This window comes from Anomaloglossus baeobatrachus, chromosome 7 (assembly GCF_048569485.1).
Source record: "Anomaloglossus baeobatrachus isolate aAnoBae1 chromosome 7, aAnoBae1.hap1, whole genome shotgun sequence".
Lineage (NCBI taxonomy): Eukaryota > Metazoa > Chordata > Amphibia > Anura > Aromobatidae > Anomaloglossus > Anomaloglossus baeobatrachus.
In genome coordinates this window covers 142,687,005-142,713,463 of record NC_134359.1, presented here as the reverse complement: position 1 = coordinate 142,713,463, position 26,459 = coordinate 142,687,005, and the positions used below count along the sequence as shown (strand labels likewise).

Below are 26,459 nucleotides of genomic sequence, written 5' to 3'. Positions count from 1 at the left end.
ATGTCAATTGTTTGGTGCAGATTTTGTGCGGATTTTTGGTTTTGAATGGGGGAAAAAAAAAAAAAATGAAATCCGCATCAAAATCCGCGGCAAATCCGCGGTAAATTCGCGGCAAATCCGCGGGTGCGGATTTGCCGCGAAAGTCGCGGATTTTCAGGCAAAAAAATCCGCAGGGACATTCTAGCGTGGGCACATAGCCTAACACTTCACCTCACACCATACATCTGGCATAGTGTGTGAAGCTTTGAAAAATAAGAAGAGATTGTGCACCGCACTGCTTACCTATACTGGAGGTAGTGTGGTATTTCTGTCCCAAACACAGTTCAGTATGGAGTTGCCTTGATTATATCCATTAGATTTTCAGATGTCACAGAAAAACATTTTTTCTCATCTTGATGGATCCAACAACGTCCATTACCGAGGTGCTATTGCCCAGTTTAAACAAATATATCCATAGAACAAAGAGAAACAGGGCAGCACTCACCGATAAACTAGGACTATTTTATTTTTTAATGCTCACAGATGAGACGGACATGAGGGAATGCAGGGAGGGGAGCACGAGGACGACGGTACCGTTTCGCACCACTAGGGGTGCTTTCACGGGTCCATACATGTACGGGTCCCTCGTGCTCCCCTCCCTGCATTCCCTCATGTCCGTCTCACCTGTGAGCATTAAAAAATAAAATAGTCCTAGTTTATCGGTGAGTGCTGCCCTGTCTCTCTTTGTTCTATAGTGTGTGAAGCTCTCTGTAGCTCAGTAACCCAGAGAAGTCATGACGATAACTCAGGCTTGCCATGGCAGCGATCAGGTCCCTTTGATCGCATTACAGGGACCCGATCGCCCGGGAGAGGCAAGTGATTCCTCTCCCTACCTACAGAATACTGCAAGTGCATATAGGGGGTAAATCTGCATGGAGCAGTGCGGGCACCGCTCCTGTCAGTGTGACCTGGATCCCGGCTGTAACATTAACCGGAGACCCGGTGGCAATCACGGGGATACAACTCAGGAACCCCCATGATCACCATGATGTACTGGATACTTCATGTGTCGTTACGGCCCAAACATGACGTACCCAGTACATCCAAAGTTGGTAAGGGGGTTAATTAGTGCTGGATCTTATCAGCCCATAAATCTGTAGACTTTAAGTAAAGGAAAATCATGAAATAAGGTAGGGTCCTATCAAAGAACGGACACCTTGCTGAGGTTGATGGGCTCACATGAACTGGACAATTTATGCGCCAAATACCTTCGTCTTTTGTTTTTTTGTTTTTTTTTTTTAAAGGGAACCAAATCATCAGGATTTTTGTATATAAGCTAAAGCCAATATTATACGTGCACTATCAGGCTGCTTATCTACATACCATTAGTGGTCAGCTCGGTTGTTTAGCCATTCAAATCCAAGAAAGAGACGTTTAAAAATTCGTCAGCTTTATGAGTGACAATTGCACCAGAGGAGATAATCTCTGGGTGGGTATTCATACGCCTGTTGTTCCTACCTCTCTGTTCTCCATTCTAATGTACTATTCATCTTTTTCGTCACTAAGATGGCGTCGAGTTGGCGCCTGCGCATAGCGTTTATCTCCGGCGCCATCTTTATGAAGACCCGGTTATTCTAGTCTTATGGCTGAGAGGGCGGCGCATGCGCCCTCGCTTCTTCAGCTCTCGTCGTAACTGCGGGAGCATGCGCGGTAACAACAGAGTGGAGAACAGCTGATCGCAGCGATTAGCTGCAGAAGAGAACACAGGGTCGCTGGGTTCTTCTGCAGCTAATCACTACAATCAGCTGTTTTCCACTCCTGTTGTGACCGCACGAGCTCCCGCGGTCACAACGAGAGCTGAAGAAGCAAGAGCGCATGCGCCGCCCTCTCAGCCGTAAGACTGAATAACAGGGTCTTTAAAAAGATGGCGCCGGAGATAAGCGCTATGTGGAGGCGCCAACTCGGACGCCATCTTAGTGACGAAAAAGATGAATAGTACATTAGCATAGAAAACGGAGAGGGAGGAACAAAAGGTGTGGGGGGGCGGGAACCCATATGATACCCACCCAGAGATTATCTGCCCAGATGCAACTGTCACTCAAAAAGCTGACGAATTTTTAAACTTCACTTTCTTGGATTTTAATGGCTAAACATTTGAGCTGACCACTAATGGTATGTAGATAAGCAGCCTGATAGTGCAAGTATAACACTGGCTTTAGCTTATATACGAAAATCCTGATGATTGGTTTCTTTCAAGTATATTCCATATAGTATTAATGGAGTTTAAATTTCATATATTTTATTTTTCCATACATGTTAGAACTTACAGAGTGCTGCTGTATTCATTTTTTGTGTTGCATTTGAAATATGGTAATCTATTGGTATTACTCTTCTCCACCTTTCAACATATGGCAAACACAAATACCAGGGTTTTGTTTTGTTTTTTTTTTAACTTTGGAACATACATGAGTTCATATTTAGATTAAAGCTCGACAGGTATGGTCTGTATGTTACTCTGTTCACACTACAATTCTGATTAGACTACACCTACATAATTATTAATTGTAAATCGCTACTCTAACAGTGAATGTTGTGTGACATACTTACCGTTATAGAGGATAAAAAAACACCCGATGTAGAATAAATCTCCAGCACAGGTCTGGAACTACTGGCTCTCTCCTTTGTCAAATAATTTTTCATCAAGGCTGGAAAAAAAAAAAAAAAAGACAGACATAAATATATTTCTTTTATTATTTTATTTATTTTAAGAGATCTGGGAGAAATTATAGACTAGTTTTCTACACAAAACAGCAATCTAATATATAAAGCTCAGTGTATGTATGTGTGTATGTATGTCCGCTAAAGGAATCTGCACCGTCGCATTTACAATCACGAAATTTTGCACAGACGCCTCATGTGACTAAGGGAACGTCATATACTATGTGTTGACAAGAAAATTTAACCCTGTGCTTTACAGTTACTCTCCAAAACCCTGCCTCCATTAAACTGAACGGAGGTGGGAGCTACAGGCTATTAATGGCAACTGTCAGTGGTTGCTATAGGAACAAAATTAACTGTGTTAATATAAGAAGCTTATATGTGAGGTAATAAGATGTCAGTGGGGAGACCGATAGAGAGAGACAGAAAAAGATAGAGACAGAGAGAAACAGACAGACAGACAGCCGGGCAAAGAGACAGCCGGGCAAAGAGACAGCCGGGCAAAGAGACAGCCGGGCAAAGAGACAGCCGGGCAAAGAGACAGCCGGGCAAAGAGACAGCCGGGCAAAGAGACAGCCGGGCAAAGAGACAGCCGGGCAAAGAGACAGCCGGGCAAAGAGACAGCCGGGCAAAGAGACAGCCGGGCAAAGAGACAGCCGGGCAAAGAGACAGCCGGGCAAAGAGACAGCCGGGCAAAGAGACAGCCGGGCAAAGAGACAGCCGGGCAAAGAGACAGCCGGGCAAAGAGACAGCCGGGCAAAGAGACAGCCGGGCAAAGAAATACAGACAGACACACACAGAGACAGACAGAGGCAGAGAGAGACAGACACAGAGATGGAGACAGATAGACAAACAAATACAGACAGACATAGAAACAGACAGACAGACAAGGAAAGAGACAGACAGAGAGACAGACAGAAAGCGACTGGGAGAGAGACAGAGCGACAGTTACTATCCCGGGCAACGCCCGGGTACTACAGCTAGTCTAATATATAAAGCTGAGTGTATGTATGTGTGTATGTATGTCCGCTAAAGGAATCCGCACAGTCGTATTTACAATCACGAAATTTTGCACAGACACTCCATGCGACTCAGAGAACGTCAGACTAGGTTTGGGCGGGAAAATTTAACCCCGCGCTTTACAGTTGCTCTCCAAAAATCCTGCCTCCATTAAACTGAATGGAGGTGGGAACTACAGGCTATTAATAGCAACTGTCAGTGGTTGCTATAAGAACAAAATAAACTATTAGTATAAGAAGCTTATGTGTGAGGTAATAAGATGTCGGTGGGGAGATGGAGAGAGAGACAGACGGGGAAAGCGAGAGACAGACGGGGAAAGCGAGAGACAGACGGGGAAAGCGAGAGACAGACGGGGAAAGCGAGAGACAGACGGGGAAAGCGAGAGACAGACGGGGAAAGCGAGAGACAGACGGGGAAAGCGAGAGACAGACGGGGAAAGCGAGAGACAGACGGGGAAAGCGAGAGACAGACGGGGAAAGCGAGAGACAGACGGGGAAAGCGAGAGACAGACGGGGAAAGAGAGAGACAGACGGGGAAAGAGAGAGACAGACGGGGAAAGAGAGAGACAGACGGGGAAAGAGAGAGACAGACGGGGAAAGAGAGAGACAGACGGGGAAAGAGAGAGACAGACGGGGAAAGAGAGAGACAGACGGGGAAAGAGAGAGACAGACGGGGAAAGAGAGAGACAGACGGGGAAAGAGAGAGACAGACGGGGAAAGAGAGAGACAGACGGGGAAAGAGAGACAGAAAGACACACACAGAGGCAGACACAGAGAAAGAGACAGACAGACACAGAGATGTAGACAGACAAAGAAAGACAGAGACAGACAGCGACACACAGACAGAGACTGGGGGAGAGACAGAGAGACAGTTACTATCGTGGGCAACGACCGGGTACTACAGCTAGTATACACTAAAACAAAGATATTGAGAATGGTCAGGACGCTATTACGGCAAATCCCCCTATTGCTCAGATCAACAAGAGAACACAAAAATTCATTTAATCCACACAAGATGGAAGCGGTATTTAATAGTCTAAAAGTAAAATAGTTAAAATGTCATTGCCAGCACATACATTGATTAAAATTCACACACATAGATTTCATAAAATGCCCTTAGTTCAGACTAAAAGGATTAGTATCTTCATACATACAGCTTAAAGGGAACCTGTCACTAGTTTTTCAGTATTAAACCAAAAGTATCACCTTCTGCAGCTCCTGGGCTGCATTCTATGATGGTGCACCAAATTCCCTGACTCCCCTTGCAGACCCCAGAAATAACTTAATAAAATCTGCTACCACGTATGCAAATTACCTGCTCTGGTCGGATGGGCATGCTCTTTTTCGGCTCCTGTCCCCCCTCCTGCCGCTGTTTCCTGTCCTCCTTTGCTGATTGACGTGGATGGCGCCTCCATCATCATCCACGAAGCTGGAGAAAATTGTGTGCCTGCGCAGTCGTTGCCTGCTCACGCAGGCGCACTTCGCTCAGCCCCACTGTGGGCAGAGTTGAACACATAGGTGCGCTCTCTCACAATCTTGTGCCTGCGCAGAGAGTTCAGGGGCTTGCGCAAGTGCACCCATGTTTTCAGCTCTGCCCACAATGGGGAAGAGAGAAGTGCGCCTGCGTGAGCCAGGAATGACTGCGCAGACATGTGGTTTTGTTTAGCCAAGTGGATGATTAAGGAGGCGTTTTTCACGTTGATTATCAATGGAGAACAGCAAACAGCGGCAGGAAAGGGGGGGGGGGACAGGAAATGAGGAACTGAACAGGAAATTAGGAATGACATCCTTGGCCGGGGTAGAGGACCCCATTAACCCTCTCGCGTCCCGTACTTTGTCTCCCATCCTCACAAGGGCAGTGCCTACTATGGTCTGTCCCACTAATTGGCATCCCTCTTGTATAATCCTGACGTATTTTGTCCATCATTTATGGTGAGGCTCCTCAGGGGAGATATTATTAAGGTGTAATAAAGCCCTTAGTTTATGGGTACTTAAATTCATACAGGGAATAAGGGAGGTAATATTTTTGTCAAAACCACCTGAAATAAAACAAAATTGACAGAGTGTTGTGCAGCAAACCATGTGGTGTTCTGGCCAAGGATCTCATTCCTCATTTGTAAACAGACTCTTCATCAAGAACATATGGTGAGACCGAACCAATTTTTTTCTTTTTTTTTTGTTTAATATTTGAGCACTGGTACACTTTGAGCACTTTATATAAGGATTAGCTGTATCAGAAGGTATTTTAAACAGTTCTATTAAAAGTTATATTTTATTACTACACTGTATCACAGCTAGAGATATAATTATGGTGTGGATACAATAGGTTGGCTCTATAACAAAGGATGCATGTCACACGTCAAGTTATCTGGTTAGTCATGACATCCTACTCTTCTTGAAGGGCTAGGACTCCTGGTATAAGGATTATGAACACAGCCTGGTTTATAGGGCGGAGTGCTCAGTCAAAAAACAAAACAAAAACTCACTGCAAATATTTAAAAAAACTGACCCGCACATCCTACAAGTGTGTATAGGTGCCAGCTGAAAAAAACATAGCAAATACAAAATGGATACAGCCGCACACTAAATGCCATCAATGTATAAGGGAACTCTGGTACTGCATTACTGCTATATGAAAAAATGACCTAGATAGTGGCATTTTAGTTAGGGACCCTGATCATTATCAGTGCAAATGATTAAATTATAACTGGTGCAATGCTAAGGAAATACTTAAAACATGAGGGCCTGCATTGGAGAACACTGGTAGCACGAAACCACACTGATGTGAACAGTTTTGAATGGTCTGATGTGACACTTGGTGCCCCAGCCCCCCCCCCCCCCCCCCTCCCCGCTGGATAATGTGCCTGGAGTGGTGTGGCAATCACTGTCCAGTTCTGAAGTGCATTGTTCACAATTAAGCAGTCTTCAGTGTGGGATGTGTCCAAAGGACATCCACTTCAATGTCTCTCTGTATCTTTGTTGCAACCCACTGATAACTCTGACACTCTAAAGGCCCAGTCACACTAAACAACTTACCAGCAATCCCAACAACGATCCAACCTGATAGGGATCGCTGGTAAGTTGATAGGAGGTTGCTGGTGAGGTCACACTGCGACGCTCCAGCGATCCCACCAGCAACCTGACCTGGCAGGGATCGCTGGAGCGTCGCTACACGAGTTGCTGGTGAGCTCACCAGCAACCAGTGACCAGCCCCCAGCCAGCAGCGCCGCGTGGAAAATGCTGCGCTTGGTAACTAAGGTAAATATCGGGTATCCAACCCGATATTTACCTTGGTTACCAGCGCACGCAGCTACACGTGCAGAGAGCAGGGAGCAGAGCACACCGCTTAGCGCTGGCTCCCTGCTCTCCTAGTTACAGCACACATTTGGTTAATTACCCGATGTGTGCTGTAGCTACATGTGCAGAGAGCAGGGAGCAGCGCACACTGCTTAGTGCTGGCTCCTTGCTCTCCTAGCTACAGTACACATCGGGTTAATTACCCGATGTGTGCTGCAGCTACATGTGCAAGCAGCAGGAGCCGGCACTGACAGTGAGAGCGGAGGAGGCTGGTAACGCAGGTAAATATCGGGTAACCAAGGACAGGGCTTCTTGGTTACCCGATGTTTACCGTGGTTACCAGTGTCCGCAGAAGCCGGCTCCTGCTGCCTGCACATTTAGTTGTTGCTCTGTCACTGTCACACACAGCGATCTGTGCTTCACAGCGGGACAGCAAGCAACAACTAAAAAATGGCCCAGGACATTCAGCAACAACCAGCGACCTCACAGCAGGGGCCAGGTTGTTGCTGGATGTCACACACAGCAACATCACTAGCAACATCGCTGCTACGTCACAAAAGTTGTTCGTTAGCAGCGATGTTGCTTAGTGCGACGGGACCTTAACCTCCAAGGCAACTGCCGTCTGAGAACATCTTACTTGAAGCCTCGCAATGTTGAGGTACGTTTCACCGCACTGGGCTCTCGACGAAGCCCAGTGAGGTGCAATGCGTGTCAAGGCTAACCCTTCAGTCACATCTGTTTCACCACCTTGTTTCGTTTAACATGGCTAAAAGGTATGTCTACGAATGTTAACTTTACTAGACCACCACCGTCTTTTTGTTTTCTCTATTCTTTGACAATATCTTAATCACAGCAGCATTTTGATGGCATATACTACAGGCTCTAAAGCCAATTATGGATATCTGTGCGTTATTAGCTCGCAGCTACACTGCCAATACTTATCTTCCTGTGGGACATTAGATTTCCATCCCATGAGCCTGTATAACTTGCTGATATTATTGTCATTATCAATTATCATATGTTTAAACTGTGGTTTACTGCTGTTAAGCTCATACACAATGGGAAAATTGCCCCTTTATGTCCTGACGGTCTTGCATTGTTCGTGCACTGTCTGTCCATATTTTGTTTTTTTTAGTAGACCCTCTTGTTGTACATTGCTGTAATTTTTCAGTATATTTAACCTCTTTAACCCAGAGGATGGTTTTCACCTTAACGGCCAGGCCATTTGTTAAATTCTGACCAGTGTCACTTTAAGTGGTTATAACTTAAACGCTTCAAATTATCCCGGTGATTCTGACATTGTTTTGTCATGACATATTGGACTTCATGATAGTGGTAAATTTAAGACCATTTTTTTTGCTTTTATTTGTATAAATATCGTAGATTTAGCAAAAATTTACAAAATTCCGCAATCTGCAAACTTTGAATGCCCTTAAACCAGAGAGTGATGTCACACAAAATGTTAATAAATAACATTTTACACATAGTAGGGTAGCTTGCCAAACTCATTGGATGGACTCATACATGGCTACAGGTATAGTGATATCATTGCACTGGCTTCTAATATGGGCAGAAGTGCTAGTTACTAGACTATTTAGGAATGATTTATATTAATACTAGCTAGGTCACTCCAATTGAAGGGTGGTATTTTGATCTGTTACTACTACTGTCAGCTATACTGTGTGTTGTTTTTACTTAAGGCTGTGTGAATACAGGTGTCCGTGCACCGTTTCCCCCATCTAACTTTTTGTAGTGCGACATTTTACTCTTATCCCTCTAGAGGAGTTCCTTTGTGTAAAGTGTTTTAATGTACCATATTTTTTTTACAGATTTAATAAATTATTCTATGAGCAACATTGATTTGTGACCCTGAAAGTTTTTTGGGTTATATAACATTTTCCACATGTTGACTTAACATCAGCACATTTTTTGAAGCAATTATTTTTGTTATGAAAATAGAAGGGTTCAAAGTTGATCAGGAATTTCCCATTTTTTCAACAAAATTTAGATATTTCACAGGAACAAAAGCAATTTGGAAGGAAAAGATGAAAAATTTACTTTTTTCCTCAAAAATGTTACTTTAGCCCCAAATTTTGTATTTTCACAAGGTGAATAATAACAGAAAATGCACCATACAATTTGTGCCATTTCTACTGATTAAACCGATACCTTACATGTGGTGGAAATCTACTGGTTCGGTGCACACCTGGGCTCAGAAAGGAAGGAGCGCCATTTGAGTTTTTCAATGCAAAATTACCTGGAATCATTGGCGGATGCCTTGTGTTTGGACAGCTCCTGATGTGCCTAAACAGTGGAGGTCCCCCATAACAAGTGACCTCATTTTGGAAATTAAACCCCTCAAGGAAATTATCTAGATATTTGGTGAGCACTTGAACCCCCCAGGTGCTTCACAGAATTTTAAAATGTTAAGCTGTGAAAGTTAAAAAATGAACTTTTAGCCACAAAAATGTTGCTTTAACCCCAAATGTTTAATCTTCACCGGGAAAAAAATTCCAGGTAGAGATGGTGCTCAAATCTATGGAAGGCATTCACAATCCAAACGAAGAAAAAGACCATCACTCCTTGTATTCTTTTTAAGTCAAATTCTTTATTTGCTCAATTCCATGCACAGGAAGGCATCGCAGTTAATCCTAGGTCACACGTAGCGACGCAGCAGCGATCACGACGATGATCTGACCTTCTCAGGATCGCTGCTGCGTCGTTACTTGGTTGCTGGTGAGCTGTCAAACAGGCAGATCTCACCAGCGACCAGCCCCCAGCGACACGTGGAAGCGATGCTGCGCTTGGTAACTAAGGTAAATATCGGGTAACCAAGCAAAGTGCTTTGCTTGGTTACCCGATATTTACCTTGGTTACCAGCGCACACCGCTTAGCGCTGGCTCCCTGCACTCGTAGCCAGAGTACACATCAGGTTAATAAGCAAAACGCTTTGCTTATAGTTACACGATGTGTACCTTGGCTACGTGTGCAGGGAGCAGGCAGCCAGCTTCAAGAAGTTGCGGACGCTGGTAACCAAGGTAAATATCGGGTAACCAAGCCTTTGCTTGGTTACCCGATATTTACCTTTGTTACCAGCGTCCGCAAAAGCTGGCTCCCTGCTCCCTGTATATTCAGTTCGTTGGTCTCTCGCTGTCACACACAGCGATGTGTGCTTCAAAGCGGGAGAGTAACGACCAAAACATGGTCCAGGACATTCAGCAACAACCGGCGACCTCACAGCAGGGGCCAGGTTGTTGCTGGATGTCACACAGCGACATCGCTGGCAAGGTCGCTGCTACGTCACAGAAAATGGTGACTTAGCAGCGACGTCGTTGTCGCTGTCATTGTGTGTGACATGACCATTACACGTTTTGACTTGCCACAATAAATGAGGTTCATGATCCTAGTGAGAGAAACACCGTTCTCATTTGCATAGTCAAATATATCCTAACAAGTGCAATTAACACGTTAATTTAATCCCCAGGATCTACCTCAAATGAAAAAATATCACTGTAGAAAATACAAAAGATCGGAAAAAGGACATCAATAATGTGAATTATTAAAATAAATTTAAAGAGAAATCTTGTCCATATAATTATTACTATAAATGTTTACAATATATTCTTGAAGAGTCACATAGCGTCATTAAGGCTGCTTTCACACTATATTTTTTTAACATGCGTCATGAACGTTTTTTTAACGCAAAAACGGATCCAGTGCAAATGCGTTTTCATTTCAATGCATTTGCAATGGACTCGCGTCAACATGCGTTCACATGCGTTTGCGTGCGTTATAGTAAGGATCCAGCGACTTGCAGGTTTTTAACTTTTTTCAAAAACGCTACTTGTAGCATTTTTGAGCTGCGTCCAAATACTGCAAATTGCTGGATCCTGACTCAATAGCATGCAAACGCATATGAACACTGGCGTGCTGATAGACAGGATCCTGCTTGCTCTACTGAGCATGCACAGAAACCAGCCTCGGGTGATCAGTCAGTCAGTGTCAGTCTGTCAGTCAGAGTCTCTCTATCTCTCTCCATCTCTCTCTCCTCCGCCTGAGAGCGGAGGACACTCGTAACCAATGTAAATATAAATAAACTTAAAGTGATAGGATCCTGCAAAATAACACATGCGTTTTCTTTGCAAAAACAAACTAGAAACCTGCACCCACTAAATTAAGTGAGCTCTCCTTACTACAATAATGAAAAACATGTGGATGCTAACTGTGGTTTAGGCACACTGTGGGGCTCAGAAGGAATGGGGGCATTTAGGAGAGCAGATTTTGCATAACATTTTTCCAGAGCTTTTATGCTACCAGTAACGTGGAAGCCCCCTATACTTCCGTTAAAAAAATTATGGACCTGAGTAGGGACTTGTGTTTTTGTGGGTTGATTTAAATGCTATTTGGTGACGATTCGGGTACAGAACAATGTGGATCAGTCCACATTTATTTTGTGCTCTATGCTGAGAACGTACATTGGCGTTTCCATCTACATCTCTGAAATAATTCAGATGAAATCCCCCAAATTCATTCACCATGAGCCAGGAGAGTTACCCAGGGCTCTGTTTAGCCTTTGTTCAGCAGTGTCTGTCTTTCCAAAGGTGAAAAAAAAAACTGTTGACAACACGTTTGTGCACACCTAAAAAGACGCAAAAAAAAAAGATGGACAGTGCTGCACCACAAGCCTGACCAGGAGTTCAAAGTGACTCCCTCTGCCTCAATACAGTGAATTTTCCACTTGGATTTTCTGTCTGAATCACAGTTTCAGAGATTTACACATAATCCCCAATGTAAGCGCTCAGCATAGCGCACAGGATAAGTTTATACAGTTTTTTTTCCAGGTTTGGCGAATAAGACACTAAAAAAAGCTGTTTTACAAAAAAAAAAAAAGGGGGGGTTTTTCCATCACCTATTTTTTTTTTTTAACTTTGTTTTATTAACAATTTCAAACATGGTACAACTTACATTTGCCATATAAAGATAGCTCAGTATATAGATAGTAATATTTGAATATAACAATGAACAGTCATATAAAGTCCATAATATCTTTAGCACTTAAGATAGAACAATGTTATTATCCATACTTCTTATCATTTGCATATATATCTAATTTTATATTGAGCATAAGAACAGCTCTATCAGCATGACCATATTTTGAAAACAAGATAGAAAGAGGAAGAGAAAAAGGAAGAAAGAACAACAATAACAGTCACATTGCATTATTATACCTTAATATACCGTTGGACAGTGTTTCATATCCAAACATCTAACGGGAACCACCATTATCCACATAATCTCCCTCAAACCTCCGCAAGTGTGTCTGGAGAAGAATTCCACAAACCCCAGATTTTGTTACATTTTCCCAGGAACCCCCTATTATAATATACCACCCGCTCATAGACTATGGTTGCATTGACTAGTTTAACCCAGGACAGCACAGTTAGATTCAAATCTCCCATCCACCTCAGAGCTATTAATTTCCTAGCCAGAAACAATGCCTCTCTGAGAAATATTGTCATGTAATGATCCTAGGACTCTTCCTCCACCACCCCAAACAGGCATATCAAAGGGTCACACAAAACAGTAATCGACACAATCGATGTCAGCAGAGATGTCATTCCCCGCCAGTACGAAGATATATTGGGACAGCTCCAAATCATATGTATGAAATTTGCCCCTGAGAGATGACACCTCAAGCACTCCGATGTACGAGAATGGCCCATACTAAATCGAGTTGGAGTAAGGTATGCCTGGTGGACAATGTAGCATTGAATCAACTTATTATTAACCAATGGGGATACCGCAGTCAGAGATTCCAATATCTCTTCCCATTCCTCTCCCTGTAGAGAGGGAATTAGAGATTTTCATCTATCCTGGGCTGGCAAGGGGTCCGACTCCACCCCCACCGACAACAGGTAAGTATATATAGCTGAGATGAGGCCTCAAGGTCCTTGTGATTTTAGAATACCTATCATAGGAAGTGATGATATCTATTTCCTCACTCCAATATTCTGTATGTGGGATTGAATCGCTGTGCGAATCGGCAGGTATCTAAAAAACTGTGATCTTGGAACATTATATTCAATCTGGACTTGTTCAAAGGACTTGAAGGTTGTGGTTCCCGGGACAAAAAGATCACCTAATGCATTGACGCTGTGAGTGGCCCAGAATTGTGCCGATGGGTGATCTCTCAGAGTATGGAAGTGGCTATTCCCCCATAATGGGAGTTCCGCCACCACCCCTTCGAAGTGTACCACCCTCCTGGCTTGTTGCCAGACTAATCTTGCCAACCTTAGGAGGGGTAATTGCCGTGGTGTTCTCAGTCCATCTGATTCCAGAAAACCCACTAAACAATCAGTCCCAGCCGTGTGTGCCAAGTGACTCTCAGAGTTTGGCAGCTGACATCCAGGCATCCAAGTCTCTAGTGCCCTAAGCTGTCCCACGAGGTAGTAGAAGAACGCCGGTAAAGCCATCCCTCCCAGTCTTTTGGATCTCTGTAAAATGGATAACCGAAGTTTGGGTCTGGATTTCCCCCATATGAAAGAGGTAGTAAGCGAATTCAACATTGAGAAGAAGGGTACTGATACTGCACTATGTTGTAGTGTATAGCTAAGTTTTGGAAGTAATATCATTTGGATTAAATTTATTCTGCCAACCACTGACAGGGGTAGCTTGCTCCACAAGTTATATTTAAGTTTCACATGCTCCAGAAGTGGTGTTATACTCGTCTGCAGGTCCAGTGTATGGTCTTTCTGTATGTGTATTCCCAGGTATTTAAAGCTAGTTACCACTTGCAAAGGTGACCTACCCTCCATTGAAATTCCAGACCCATGTATTAATGGCATCAAAGCCGACTTATCCCAGTTGATGCGTAGTCCCGAAAACTCCCCAAATTTATCTATAGTGTCTATAACCACCGGTGGAGTCTCTTGCACTCGATCTAAGAAGACAACTATGTCATCCGCATACAATCCTATTTGATCTGTACGGTCGGCTATAGTGATTCCAGTGATCGGTGGATGAGAGCGGATTCTAATTGCCAAAGCTTCAATAACTAGTGCAAACAATGCTGGAGACACAGGGCATCCCTGTCTTGTGCCCCGATTCAATGAGAAGGGTGTAGACATAGCACCATTGACTAGTATCCTGGCTGTCGGGGACCTATACAACATATGAATCCAGTTACTGAATTTAGGCCCAAAGGCGAATCTCTGGAGGCAGGCAAATAAAAATTGCCATTCTACCGAGTCAAATGTCTTGGCCGCGTCGTTCTCCTGGACCAGTGTGCTATATTGCACTATGGACTGGACCCGTCTTATATTTATAGAGGTGTTTTTCCCAGACATAAATCCGATTTAATCTGGGTGAACTATACTCAATATGACTGAATTAAGCCTGGACGTCAGTATTTTGGTAAAGATCTTGTAATCCACGTTAACTAGGGCTATAGGACGGTATGAACCGCAGTCTAGTGGGTCTTTACCCTCCTTCCTCAGCACGACTATATGTGCTTAGTATAAGGAGGCAGGTAGAGAGTCGCCGGCTGAAAAATGTCAGAAGACCTCTAAAAGAATCTGGGCCAAAACGTCACAATATTTACTACAGAATTCTATGGGAAGGCCACCTGGACCTGGAGATTTCCCCCAAGCCATATCCAAGATGGCAGTAATCACTTCATCCAGTGTGATGTCCGCCTCCAGAGACTCCCGTTGTGATCTACTCAAAGTGAACTCCATGAGGATTTCTAAAAGTGTACAGGGTTTTATAGTATTCACAAAAGCAAAATATCATCAGGGGATGTAGCTATTGAGACACCCATCCTCCGTATACCCAATATTGTATTTGAAGTGTTGTGTTGCCTAACCATATATTCCAATATTTACTGGATTGATTGCCAAGCTCAAAATATGATTGTCAGGTAAAGAACAATTTGCGTTTGGACTTGGTCTCAGAGAGCTGCATATATAACCTATATGATTGCGTCCAGGCCGCCCTATTTCCATCGGTTGGGGCCGATATATATACTGCCTCTGAGTCCCCAAGTCTCCCCTCTACTATATCATCCTCAGTTTTAGTCACTCTTTTAAGATATGTTATGGTTGAAGACAAACCCCATTGAAGGTAGGCTTTAAGAGTGTCCCACACCAAATTAATATTCCAGGGTTTAGGGTGGGCTTCCAGGAAATCCTCTATTTGGGTCAGAGTTCTATCACTTTGATCTATTAGTTTCAGCCAAAAGAGGTTTAACCTCCAAAAGGGTTTACCAACACTTTGGTTAGTCTTCATAGTAAGAATCACTGGGCTCTGATCGGATATGCCCTTGACCCAGTGTACCACGTTATCCACCCAGGTTGTGATATTACTCGACCCAAAAATATAATCCAGTCGAGACAGGGTGCGTCTAGTAGAAGAATGACATGTATATTCTCGGGTATTAGGATGCCGGAGTCGCCAAAGGTCAATCCACCCACCTCCCTCCGCGCATTGCTGCAAATCAGTCAAGTGTGTGGCCGAATGTTGTCCCCCTCCATCCATCCGAAACCTGTCCTGCTCCTCATTCATCACAAGATTAAAATCCGCCATACATAACACATACGCATCTGGATAATTGAGGGCAAAGCTCAGTGCTTGTTTAAGAATGGAGATACGAGTTCGCGGGGGGTTGTAAATACATAACAGCACATAATCTCTAGAGTTTATAGACGCATATATAAACACAAAATCGCCCCTCCGGGTCACGCCTCACCACCTTCACTTCCCAACGGATAGGTCTATGGACCAATATAGACAAACCCCTGGAGTAGCTGGTGTGGAACACATGTGCCGACCATTGTACCCACGGTTTGTTTACTAGTCTGGCTGTGTCTCGTGTGAGGAGAGTCTCTACCAGTACCACCAGTTGGGCCTTGACTTGCTTAAGTTGGCAGAATACCTTAATACGTTTTTTGGCGATTTAAGGCCTCTGACATTCCAGGTCATAAATATCAGCTCTGACCCCATATCACATAGATCTTTTTATAGAACCAGGATCCCAGGTATAATGGTCATGTCACACACAACGACAGCAACGACGACGCTGCTAAGTCACCATTTTCTGTGACGTACCAGCGACGTCTCGTCGCTGTCGTTGTGTGTGACATCCAGCAACAACCTGGCCCCTGCTGTGAGGTCGCCGGTTGTTGCTGAATGTCCTGGACCATTTTTTGCTCGTTGCTCTCCCGCTGTGAAGCACACATCGCTGTGTGTGACAGCGAGAGAGCGACGAACTTAATGTGCAGGGAGACTGCTTCTGCGGACGCTGGTAACAAAGCAAAGGCTGCTTGGTTACCCAATATTTACCTTCGTTACCAGCGTCCGCCGCTCTCAGGCTGCCAGTGCCGGCTCCCTGCACACGTAGCCAGAGTACACATCAGGTAAATAAGCAAAGTGGTTTGCTTATTAACCCGATGTGTACTCTGGCTACGAGTGCAGGGAGCCAGCGCTAAGCGGTGTGCGTTGGTAACCAAGGTAAATATCGGGTAACCAGCAAAGCATTTTGCTTGGCTACCCGATATTTACCTTAGTTACCAAGCGCAGCATCGCTTCCACGCGTCGCTGCTGGCTGGGGACTGGTCAGTGGTGAGATCTGCCTGTTTGACAGCTCACCAGCGACCATGTAACGACACAGCAGTGATCCTGATAAAGGTCAGGTCGTCGTGGTGATCGCTGCTGTGTCGCTACGTGTGACCCTAGCTTTAGCCGCTTTCTGCCCTGCAATTAAGTGTACATATAAATTTCCTAACTGATAATCTAGATGAAATGTGCTTTCCTCATGCCATAAATATGGGACTTAAATGATACAGTTTTGAATCCAGCAATAAAGAGGATACCGTATGCAAAAAGGGGGAAAAGCTGTCACCTATTATATTCTGATTGTCCTCACTGAGAGAAACAAAATCATAAATTTTGTAGTTGATACCTTTTAATGGTTATCTAAAATAAAATGGTGTTACAAAGCAAGCTTTCGAGACATCTCAGATCCCTTCATCATGGTACGACAAAATATCTGAAGAAACAAATATATACACAAACAGAGCAGAGGGATGGCATAATAAAAGGACATTTAAATAAACAAAGACTGAGCTTAGGGGTAATTCTCACATAGCGAGATCGCTGCTGAGTCACAGGTTTTGTGACGTACAAGTGACGTCATCAGCGATCTCGCTGTGTGCGACACTAAGCAGCGACCTGGCCCTTGCTGTGAAATCGCTGATTGTTACACACTGTTCTAGTTCATTTTTTGCTCGTTGGTCTCCCACTGTGCAGTACACGTCGGGGTGTTGGACTGCGGGAGACTACTGAGCACAGACTGTGTAAGCAGCGTATGCTGGTAACCAGGGTAAATATTGGGTAACTAAGCAAAGCGCTTTGCTTAGTAACCCGATGTGTACCCTAGCTACGTATACAGGGAGCCAGCGCTGGCAGCCTGTAAGCGGTGTACGCTGGTAACCAGGGTAAATATCGGGTAATTAAGCAAAGCGCTTTGCTTAGTTACCTGATATTTACCCTGTTTACCAAGCGCAGCATTGTTACACGAGTCGCTGGTGGCTGGTCGTTGGGAAGATCTGACTGTTTGACAAGTCACTAGCGACCCTGTAGTGACGTACCAGCAATCCTGAGCAGGTCATATCGTGGTTGTAATCGGTGGTACGTCGTTTAGTGAGACGGTACCCATTAGTGGTGTGAAAGGTTTATCACCAGTAATCAAAGCTAATTAAAGGATTCACTCTCTAAAGGCCCCGTCACACTAAGCAACATCGCTGCTAACGAACAACTTTTGTGATGTAACAGCGATGTTGCTAGTGATTTTGCTTAGTGTGACATCCAGCAACAACCTGGCCCCTGCTGTGAGGTCGTTGGTTGTTGCTGAATGTCCTGGGCCATTTTTTAGTTGTTGCTGTCCCGCTGTGAAGCACAGATCGCTGTGTGTGACAGCGAGACAGCAACAACTAAATGTGCAGGCAGCAGGAGTCGGCTTCTGCGGACACTGGTAACCACGGTAAACATCGGGTAACCAAGAAGCCCTGTCCTTGGTTACCCGATATTTACCTTCGTTACCAGCCTCCTCCGCTCTCACTGTCAGTGCCGGCTCCTGCTTCTTGCACATGTAGCTACAGCACATATCGGGTAATTAACCCAATGTGTGCTGTAACTAGGAGAGCAAGGAGCCAGCACTAAGCATTGTGCGCTGCTCCCTGCACATGTAGCTGCAGCACACATCGGGTAATTAACCCAATGTGTGCTGTAACTAGGAGAGCAGAGAGCCAGCGCTAAGCATTGTGCGCTGCTCCCTGCTCTGTGCACATGTAGCTGCAGCACACATCGGGTAATTAACCCGATGTGTGCTGTAACTAGGAGAGCAGGGAGCCAGCGCTAAGCATTGTGCGCTGCTCCCTGCTCTGTGCACATGTAGCTGCAGCACACATCGGGTAATTAACCCAATGTGTGCTGTAACTAGGAGAGCAGGGAGCCAGCGCTAAGCGGTGTGCGCTGCTCCCTGCTCTCTGCACGTGTAGCTGCGTGCGCTGGTAACCAAGGTAAATATCGGGTTGGTTACCCGATATTTACCTTAGTTACCAAGCGCAGCATCTTCCACGCGGCGCTGCTGGCTGGGGGCTGGGACACTGGTTGCTGGTGAGCTCACCAGCAACTCGTGTAGCCACGCTCCAGCGATCCCTGCCAGGTCAGGTTGCTGGTGGGATCGCTGGAGCGTCGCAGTGTGACATCTCACCAGCAACCTCCTAGCAACTTACCAGCGATCCCCATCAGGTTTGATCGTTGTTGGGATCGCTGGTAAGTTGTTTAGTGTGACTGGGCCTTAAGCTCAGTGTTTGTTTATTTAAATGTCCTTTTATATGCCATCCCTCTGCTCTGCTTGTGTATATATTTGTGTTTCTTTAGATATTTTGTCATACCATGCCTGATGAAGGGACCTGAGGTGTCTTGAAAGTTTGCTTTGTAACACCATTTTATTTTATTTTAGTTAGTCATTAAAAAGGTATCAACTACAAAATTATAATTTTTTTCCTCTCACTGAGAGCAATCAATCATTTTTCAACTGGCTAACACGGTACCAAACTTTTTTCTCTTTTAACTATTATATTCTCCAACAGTAGTGGGCGCAGCCAGCATACATACTAGAGAGACCCAGAAATTAGTCCTTCCCCAGCAACAGTCATATTTCCTGGATTATTAAGAAACTTGTCTGCTAAATAAGAAAATAAAAAAAAGGAAAATCTTGTCCTATATGTTATTTATTTACTGAAACCATTGTCAAGTACAGATGACCACGTATGGTTTCAGTCAGAGCTAAAGTTATGGATTGATCGAATGTAGAATTTTAGGTTTGGTTTTTTTTCATAGATGGAAAAAGATAAGATGGTATTTGATTCTACACTGGTTATGCTATGGTTTACACATGAGGTAATAAAAGCCAAACCACTTCCTTCCCTCCTATGGGTACAGGAGGCAGAGTTGAAGATGCCCTCTCAGAGATATGTAGAGCAGAAGAGAGTATGATAATCAAACGTGTATCTAGGCGGTAGATCTTTCCTAACATCACATGAGAAATCTATGAAGAACGCAGAGTGCATACGTGCCCGGATGGAGGTTCTCCGGTTATCAAATGAACCTGGAATAGTGAAGATAAAACTCACACCAGAGCTGACAATGATGGAAGCAGAGAGGTTTCTTGCACAGATGCAGCTGACAAGGAAGCAAACAGGTTGAGAGCTGAGTCTTTTACCAATGCAGAATAGCACCTCAGTGGCATCTGTCACTCCTGATGTTCTTAAATTCCTACAGGAACAAGCGGTTCAGCAGGGAAACGAATGTGAGACAAAGGGAGCCTAGCTGACTGATAAAGGTCTGTGGATAAAGGGCGGTAAGCTTTCTCTGCCATGAGTTTTCTTATTGATGGCCCACGTAACCCATAGACTAACATCTGTCAAAGATAGTTATAAGTCTATGTGCCCACGTAGCGTATTTTCATGCAGTTATGCTGCGTTCTGCACCGCAGCGTAACTGCATGCATCCTGCGTCCCCAGCACAATATGAAGATTGTGCCTAATCCATGCCCTCGTGGTGTATTAGAAAGCAGCGCATCGGCTACTGTCGAAGCGCTGCATTCTAAAAAGCGACATGTCACTTCTTTCATGCGCTTTGGATGCACGTCCCGCTCTGTCTATGGGAGAGTCTGCATCCAGAGCGCATGAAATCGGCTTTTCATTACAGACTGTTTCTGCAGCGATTTGAAGCGCGCGTGTGCTGTTCAAATCGCTGCAGAAATTTCTGCAGGGACAGAACGCAACGTGGGCACATAGCCTTAGTGTGTGCTTTGATAGACAAGGTATGGGTGGGCACCATGGTTCAGTACCAGGGTGGCCAGACACACCCAGTCTTGTAAGACGTGTGTCTAAAACAATGTAGGAAAAATTGTAAAGATCCTGCAGAAACACACCACTCAGCTGGTCTACTCATTCCATAGATTGCAGATTGATTATATACGTACAACACGGGAAGGTTTATGCAAGTTTGTGTGTGTTGTATAAATTTGTTTCTAGGCTTGATCTGAGCCATATCCAGGGCAGAATATGACACTATTGCAGAAAAGCACATTAAGGTGGTGGTATGTAAAAATATTGTTACTAAAGTGGTAAAAGTACATATTTTACAGGAGAGGCCACTGTGGAGATCTTATGGTATCTGTGAATTAGCAGACTTTCCACACACCTTACCATCCACAGAGCAGTGTTAAGTGCAAAGGCTAAATGGGACATTGAAGGTAAAACTACAGAAGATAAAAAAAGGTGGAGACTGGCAAGTTGTGGACCGAATGCTTGCTTTTCTTTTCTTAATCAATAGGTTTCTACATAAGATATTTTTTGGCTTAGCACTTAAAACATGATAATATTTCCCACACATACACCAGCTTCAACAGTATATCGTGACAAGGGATATAAACATGTTATACAAATGACTAAATAGTGTGATAAACAGGTGTATTCTCCAATTCCAGATCCTAAATCAGTGACCGAAGCATGTACGGTAGTCTCAAGCCAAGAGACTGGGTGATCCGAAAAAAAAAAAAAAAAAAGCAAAAAAGTGACATGAGTAAAGATTAGATGGGCCAATCGAGCTTCTCCTGATCACAGCAACTTCAGTGAAGCTTTAGGGAAAACCCATCTAGATACAAAGCAGTCTCTGTAAAGAGTCACATCAGCAGCAGACTAATTGTCTCAACACATAGTCAAGCACTATTTCACATAGGACCTCATGGAAAATTTCTAAATTGGGGCGGATATACGGGAAAATAGCCAAAATAGGGGAATGATGGTTACAGGAACAGGACACAAAGATGGACTCATGGTGGGAGAAACATTCTGCTCTAAAACAACCACTTAGTTCAAGGGTTTAAGTGGGTGATTTTCATGGATAACACACTCCTGTATGTAAGTGATATTGTGTTTGTTGGTATACATTGGAGATCAAAATTAGAGAAGAATGTATGATCACTTCCTTCTTTTTAGAAATAATGAAATCTACATTGTTCAACATTCAAAGGATTTTTTTGTAAAGGGGTACACCATGCCACTATAACAGTGTTTTACAAAAGATCCAAACTTTATCAACATAAAATCTTTATTTTGCCCAAAACGTGATGATCATAATTAGAGAACAACAATGAATGTAGCACAGAGAAAGATAGTAAGTACATTTTTTGAAAGTAAGTCACCATTCAGTAGGAAGTGTACAGGCCTTTGCTTTGAAAAACTTCAGCACATCTGCAGTCACAGGACATTATTAGTTTCTCACACTGCTCTGGAGTGATTTTGGTCCACTCTTCTAGTCTTTTCCACAGTTCTTTGACTGTTGTGGGTTTCTTAGCCATAACTTTGTCACCCTGGATTTTCCAGAGGCTTTCTTTTGGGCTTAGATAAGGACTCTCATCTGGTCATTTTATTGTTTCAATAAACAACATTACCCATTTTGCATTGTCCTGCATGAAAATTGCTGGCTGATCGAGTCATAAACGCTAGTAAGGAAACACGTGTTGTTGAAGAAGGTTCTGATGAACACTTGTATTCACTCTGCCATGTAGCTGTATGAGAGGTTCAACTCCTGCTCCAGAAAACATTCCCCAAACCATGACACTTCCTCCATCATCTTTCACTGACTTCTTAGGCTACTTTCACACATCCGGTTTGAGCACTGCGGCTCAATCCGGCTGTGAAAACTATGCAACGGATGCGGCGAAAACACCGCATCCTTTGCATAAGTTTTTACATGCGGCCTGTCCGTTTTTTTCCGGTTGCGGCATGCTACTGAGCATGCGCAGTGGAAAAAACCGCATGCGGCGAGCGGATGCGTTTTTTTTCCGCATCGCGCTGCATCCGGCCTCCATAGGTATGCATTGAAAAATGCGCCGCAGCGGCCGGATGCGGCGCGATGCGGTGTTTTTTGCCAGAGCAAAAAACGTTGCAGGGAACGTTCGATCCGGCCGCGGCATCGGCTAAATCTGCCGCATGCGGCAAAAACCGGACCGAACGCAAACTCCTGCGGCACAATACGGCACTAATTAAGTCTATGCAAAAAAAAAACGCAACCGGCGTTACAAAAGCCGGTTGCGGTTTTTTGGCAGAACGCCGTATTGTGCCGCAGAGCAAAAATCCGGATGTGTGAAAGTAGCCTTAACACACTTTGGATTCAGTCTTTCCCCAGTTTATCAACAAACAGAATGTTTCCCATCAGACCCAAATAAATTAAACTTGTTTTCATCACTAAAATGAACTGTGGACCACTTCTTTGTCCACACAATATGCTCCTCACCAAAAAGGGGAGTCTAACCTTTTGATTCTTTCTGCTAATGAAAGGTTTGGTCACTGCAGAGTGGGCTTTCAGTCTAAATGCTCTTAAAGGTCGTGACACTGTATGACGAGACATATCCTTACCCTGTTCAGTGCTGAATTGGCAACCAATTCCAGCTAAAGTGTTGAAACAATTACCCATAGAGATTCTCTGCATTGTCCTATCCTCTCTTATATTTGTCCTTCAAGAGTGACTAGCTTTCTTGGGAGACTTGGAAGAATTTGAGTTTGTGATGTTGTAAAGATGCAATATTCTCGAAATCATAGCCTTTGAATAACTAACTTCTCTTGCTATGGCTGATGGGGTCACCCCTCTGGCCTTTAGCTGGACAACCTCCTGCCGGAGGGATCCAGTGACTTTGGAACGGCACACCATTTTTTGCAAAGTCAGTGATAACTGTAAAGTTAGGCTGCCAGTGAGGCCCCTTTCACACGTCCGTGTGTCCGGTACGTCTGAGGTCCGTTTTCACAAGTACCGGAGACACCGACACATGTTGACCCATTAAAATCAATGAGTTTGCGCACACGTGCGTGTTTTCCCATGGACAGTGTTTCCGTCTGCTCCAAACATAGACATGTCCGTTATTCTCCAGCAGCACGGGACCGCACACTGATGTGATCCGTGTGACACGTACCAGAGAAAACAACATATCTGTAAAATAAAATGCTTTTCTATACTTCCCTGTCTGCACCGCTGAGGTCTCCAGCACTGCTGTCACTATCACTGTCATTATGCATTATGCTCACTGCATATGCACTGCACAAAGGACCAGAAGCAGCTGCAGCGCTGTAGACATCAGCACCATGGACAGGTAAGTATAGAAGTTCCTGCTGTCTGCGTGCCATGCAGATGTCACACGGATAGCACACCGACAGCACATGCTGACCACACACGCACACACATACGCACCTACACCACGGACTGTGCAAAACGTGTTTTGCACGGACGTGTAAAAGAGGCCTTAAATAGGGTTTGTCACATAATTAAGGAAATTAGCACCAGGTGCCAGATTAACACCAATAACTTAAGGTATCCGAAAGTGTTCTCTAATTTTGATCAGTGTTCTTTTTCATTTATCTCTTTCGTTTTAAATATGTGCTTTGGAATAAATTCAATATATGAAATAAGCTTAAAATACTGCTAGCTTACTCAGGACTAATAATAAATAAATAAAAAAAAATCTACATATTTTTGAGGCGTTTAGCATATCAGAAGGGCCATTTTCATACCTGCCCAGTAGCCATGTCACGGTAACCTCATTGTACCGGGTCCTATTCTATATTACTTTATCTTACTACCCAAATATTTGTGGTTTTTAAACCATGAAAGAGGTAGTAATATACATTAGGATCTTTCATTTTTGTATGTAGTTTACTCATGTTAGGATATAATCACAAAAGGACTACACAATGACCTTAACATTTAGGAAATTGTGTGTTCTCCAATTTTGATCTACAGTGTATGTACCCGTAAAAGTGAAAATTTGTGTAATACTAAAAGGTATTAATGTTCATGTGTAAGGGAAATCCAGTCAAAGAACGTGTGGAATACGGAACCAAGACAATAAGAGATCCATTAGTGTTGTGATATAATTATGGGTATCCAGTTAGGGAACGGAGGTGAAGAAGGTAGGAACGTCCTAAGAATTCGAATAGTGTGCGCCTATATACCTCCTGATATATTCATAATTGGTCACAAAAGAGGGGATTGTGAGAGAATAGACTCCATTTTTCCTTTCAAAACGTTAACAGATTCAGGTTGATCGTCAAATCACTAAGGCTAGTTTCACACTTGCGTTGAACGGCATCCGTTGCATTGCACTGCGTGACAGATGCAACGGATGCGTTGCATATAATGGCACAACGGATGCAACGGATCGTACAAAACAACGGAAAACTTTTTTTTATTTTTTTTTCTTCTTTAAGTTTTACCAGCAGCAGACTATTGTGAACGATCAGCTGATCGCTCTCAAAAGCCGGCGGCCGGGCGCTCAGCTGAGCGCTCTCACATGCCGGCGGCCGGGCGCTCAGCTGAGCGCTCTCACATGCCGGCGGCCGGGCGCTCAGCTGAACGTTCGGCCACCGAGAGACAAAATAAAGTTTCTGTGATAAAAAAAAAGAAGGAGCATGCACAGTGAAAAATAGAGGATTCCGACGCTCAAAAAACGTTACATGCTGCGTTCCTTCCACCCCGCGGAAGCAATGCAGCGTCGGCCGGCGGAAGGAACGCAGGTACTTTTGGCACAATCCGTCATCCATACAAGTCTATGGGAAACAGCAGAATCCGGTAACTGATTCCGCTGTTTTCCAAAAGGGCGGATTGTGACGGAAGGGAAAAAATGCAAGTGTGAAAGTACCCTTAGAGGGAAATTGCAAGCATAGTCAGCATTTGACAAGAACGTATAGGTCGACTTCTTGGCTTCAGAAAACTTGTTCATTGTTGGCAGATGTGTATCCTATTGTCTGGGGATAATGTGGAAAATTAAATATCGGTAATTAAAGAGCACAGTCTAAGGATTATTTGTGTGTTGGATTTATTAAAATATTCCCATTGAAAGTCAAGTTTCGATTGGGTAAGCATTACTTTTCATTCAACCCTCAACAATCCGGCTTCCATCCACACCACTCTACCAAAACTGCCCTGACCAAAATTACTAATGACTTACTGCTAAAGCTAACAGATACTTCTTTATACTCCTCCTTTTAGAACTGTCCTCAGCCTTTGACACAGTCTACCACTCCCGCCTGCTACAAATCCGCTCTTTCCTCAGCGTCAGAGACCTTGCTCTCGCCTGGATATCCTCATACCTATGGTTTATCATATTTACACAATTTTTCATAAATGTGAGTCAGTTTTGGGTTTTTTTTTTAGAAAGTTTACTACATTTGCTTTTATATGTAAATAAAAGTGCCTTGCAAAAGTATTCGGCCCCCTTGAATTTTTCAACATTTTCCCACATTTCAGGCTTCAAACATAAAGATAAAAAAAACAATGTTATGATGAAGAATCAACAACAAGTGGGACACAATTGTGAAGTTGAGCGAAATTTATTGCTTATTTTAAACTTTTGTAAAAAAAAAAAAAGAATAAAATCGAAAATTGGGGCGTGCAATATTATTCATCCCCTTTACTTTCAGTGAAGCAAACTCACTCCAGAAGTTTGAGGATCTTTGAATGATCTAATGTTGTCCTAAATGACAGATGATAAATATAAGCCACCTGTGTTTAATCTAGTCTCCGTATAAATGCACCTGCTCTGTGATAGTTTCAGTGTTCTGTTTAAAGCGCAGAGAGCTGAAGACCAAGGAACCCAACAGGTAGGTCCATGATAATGTTGTGGAGAAGTTTAAAGCCGGATTTGGTTACAAAAAAATTTCCATAACTTTAAACATCCCAAGAAGCACTGTGCATGCGATCATATTGAAATGGAAGGAGCATCATACCACTGCAAATCTCCCAAGACCCAGCCGGCCCTCAAAAATGTCATCTCAAACAAGGAGAAGACTGATCATAGATGCAGCCAAGAGGCCCATGATCACT

The 26,459-nt window shown here is 43.8% G+C and overlaps 1 protein-coding gene across 1 annotated transcript in view; it reads right to left on the bottom strand.

Moving 5' to 3' along the window:
- Nucleotides 1–26,459, bottom strand: part of VPS16 (VPS16 core subunit of CORVET and HOPS complexes) — an 879,114-nt gene that overhangs the window by 834,993 nt on the left and 17,662 nt on the right. The window contains exon 3 of the mRNA XM_075319712.1: nucleotides 2,587–2,684. Coding sequence (XP_075175827.1) covers nucleotides 2,587–2,684 — 98 coding nt within the window. The remainder of the gene's footprint in view (nucleotides 1–2,586; nucleotides 2,685–26,459) is intronic.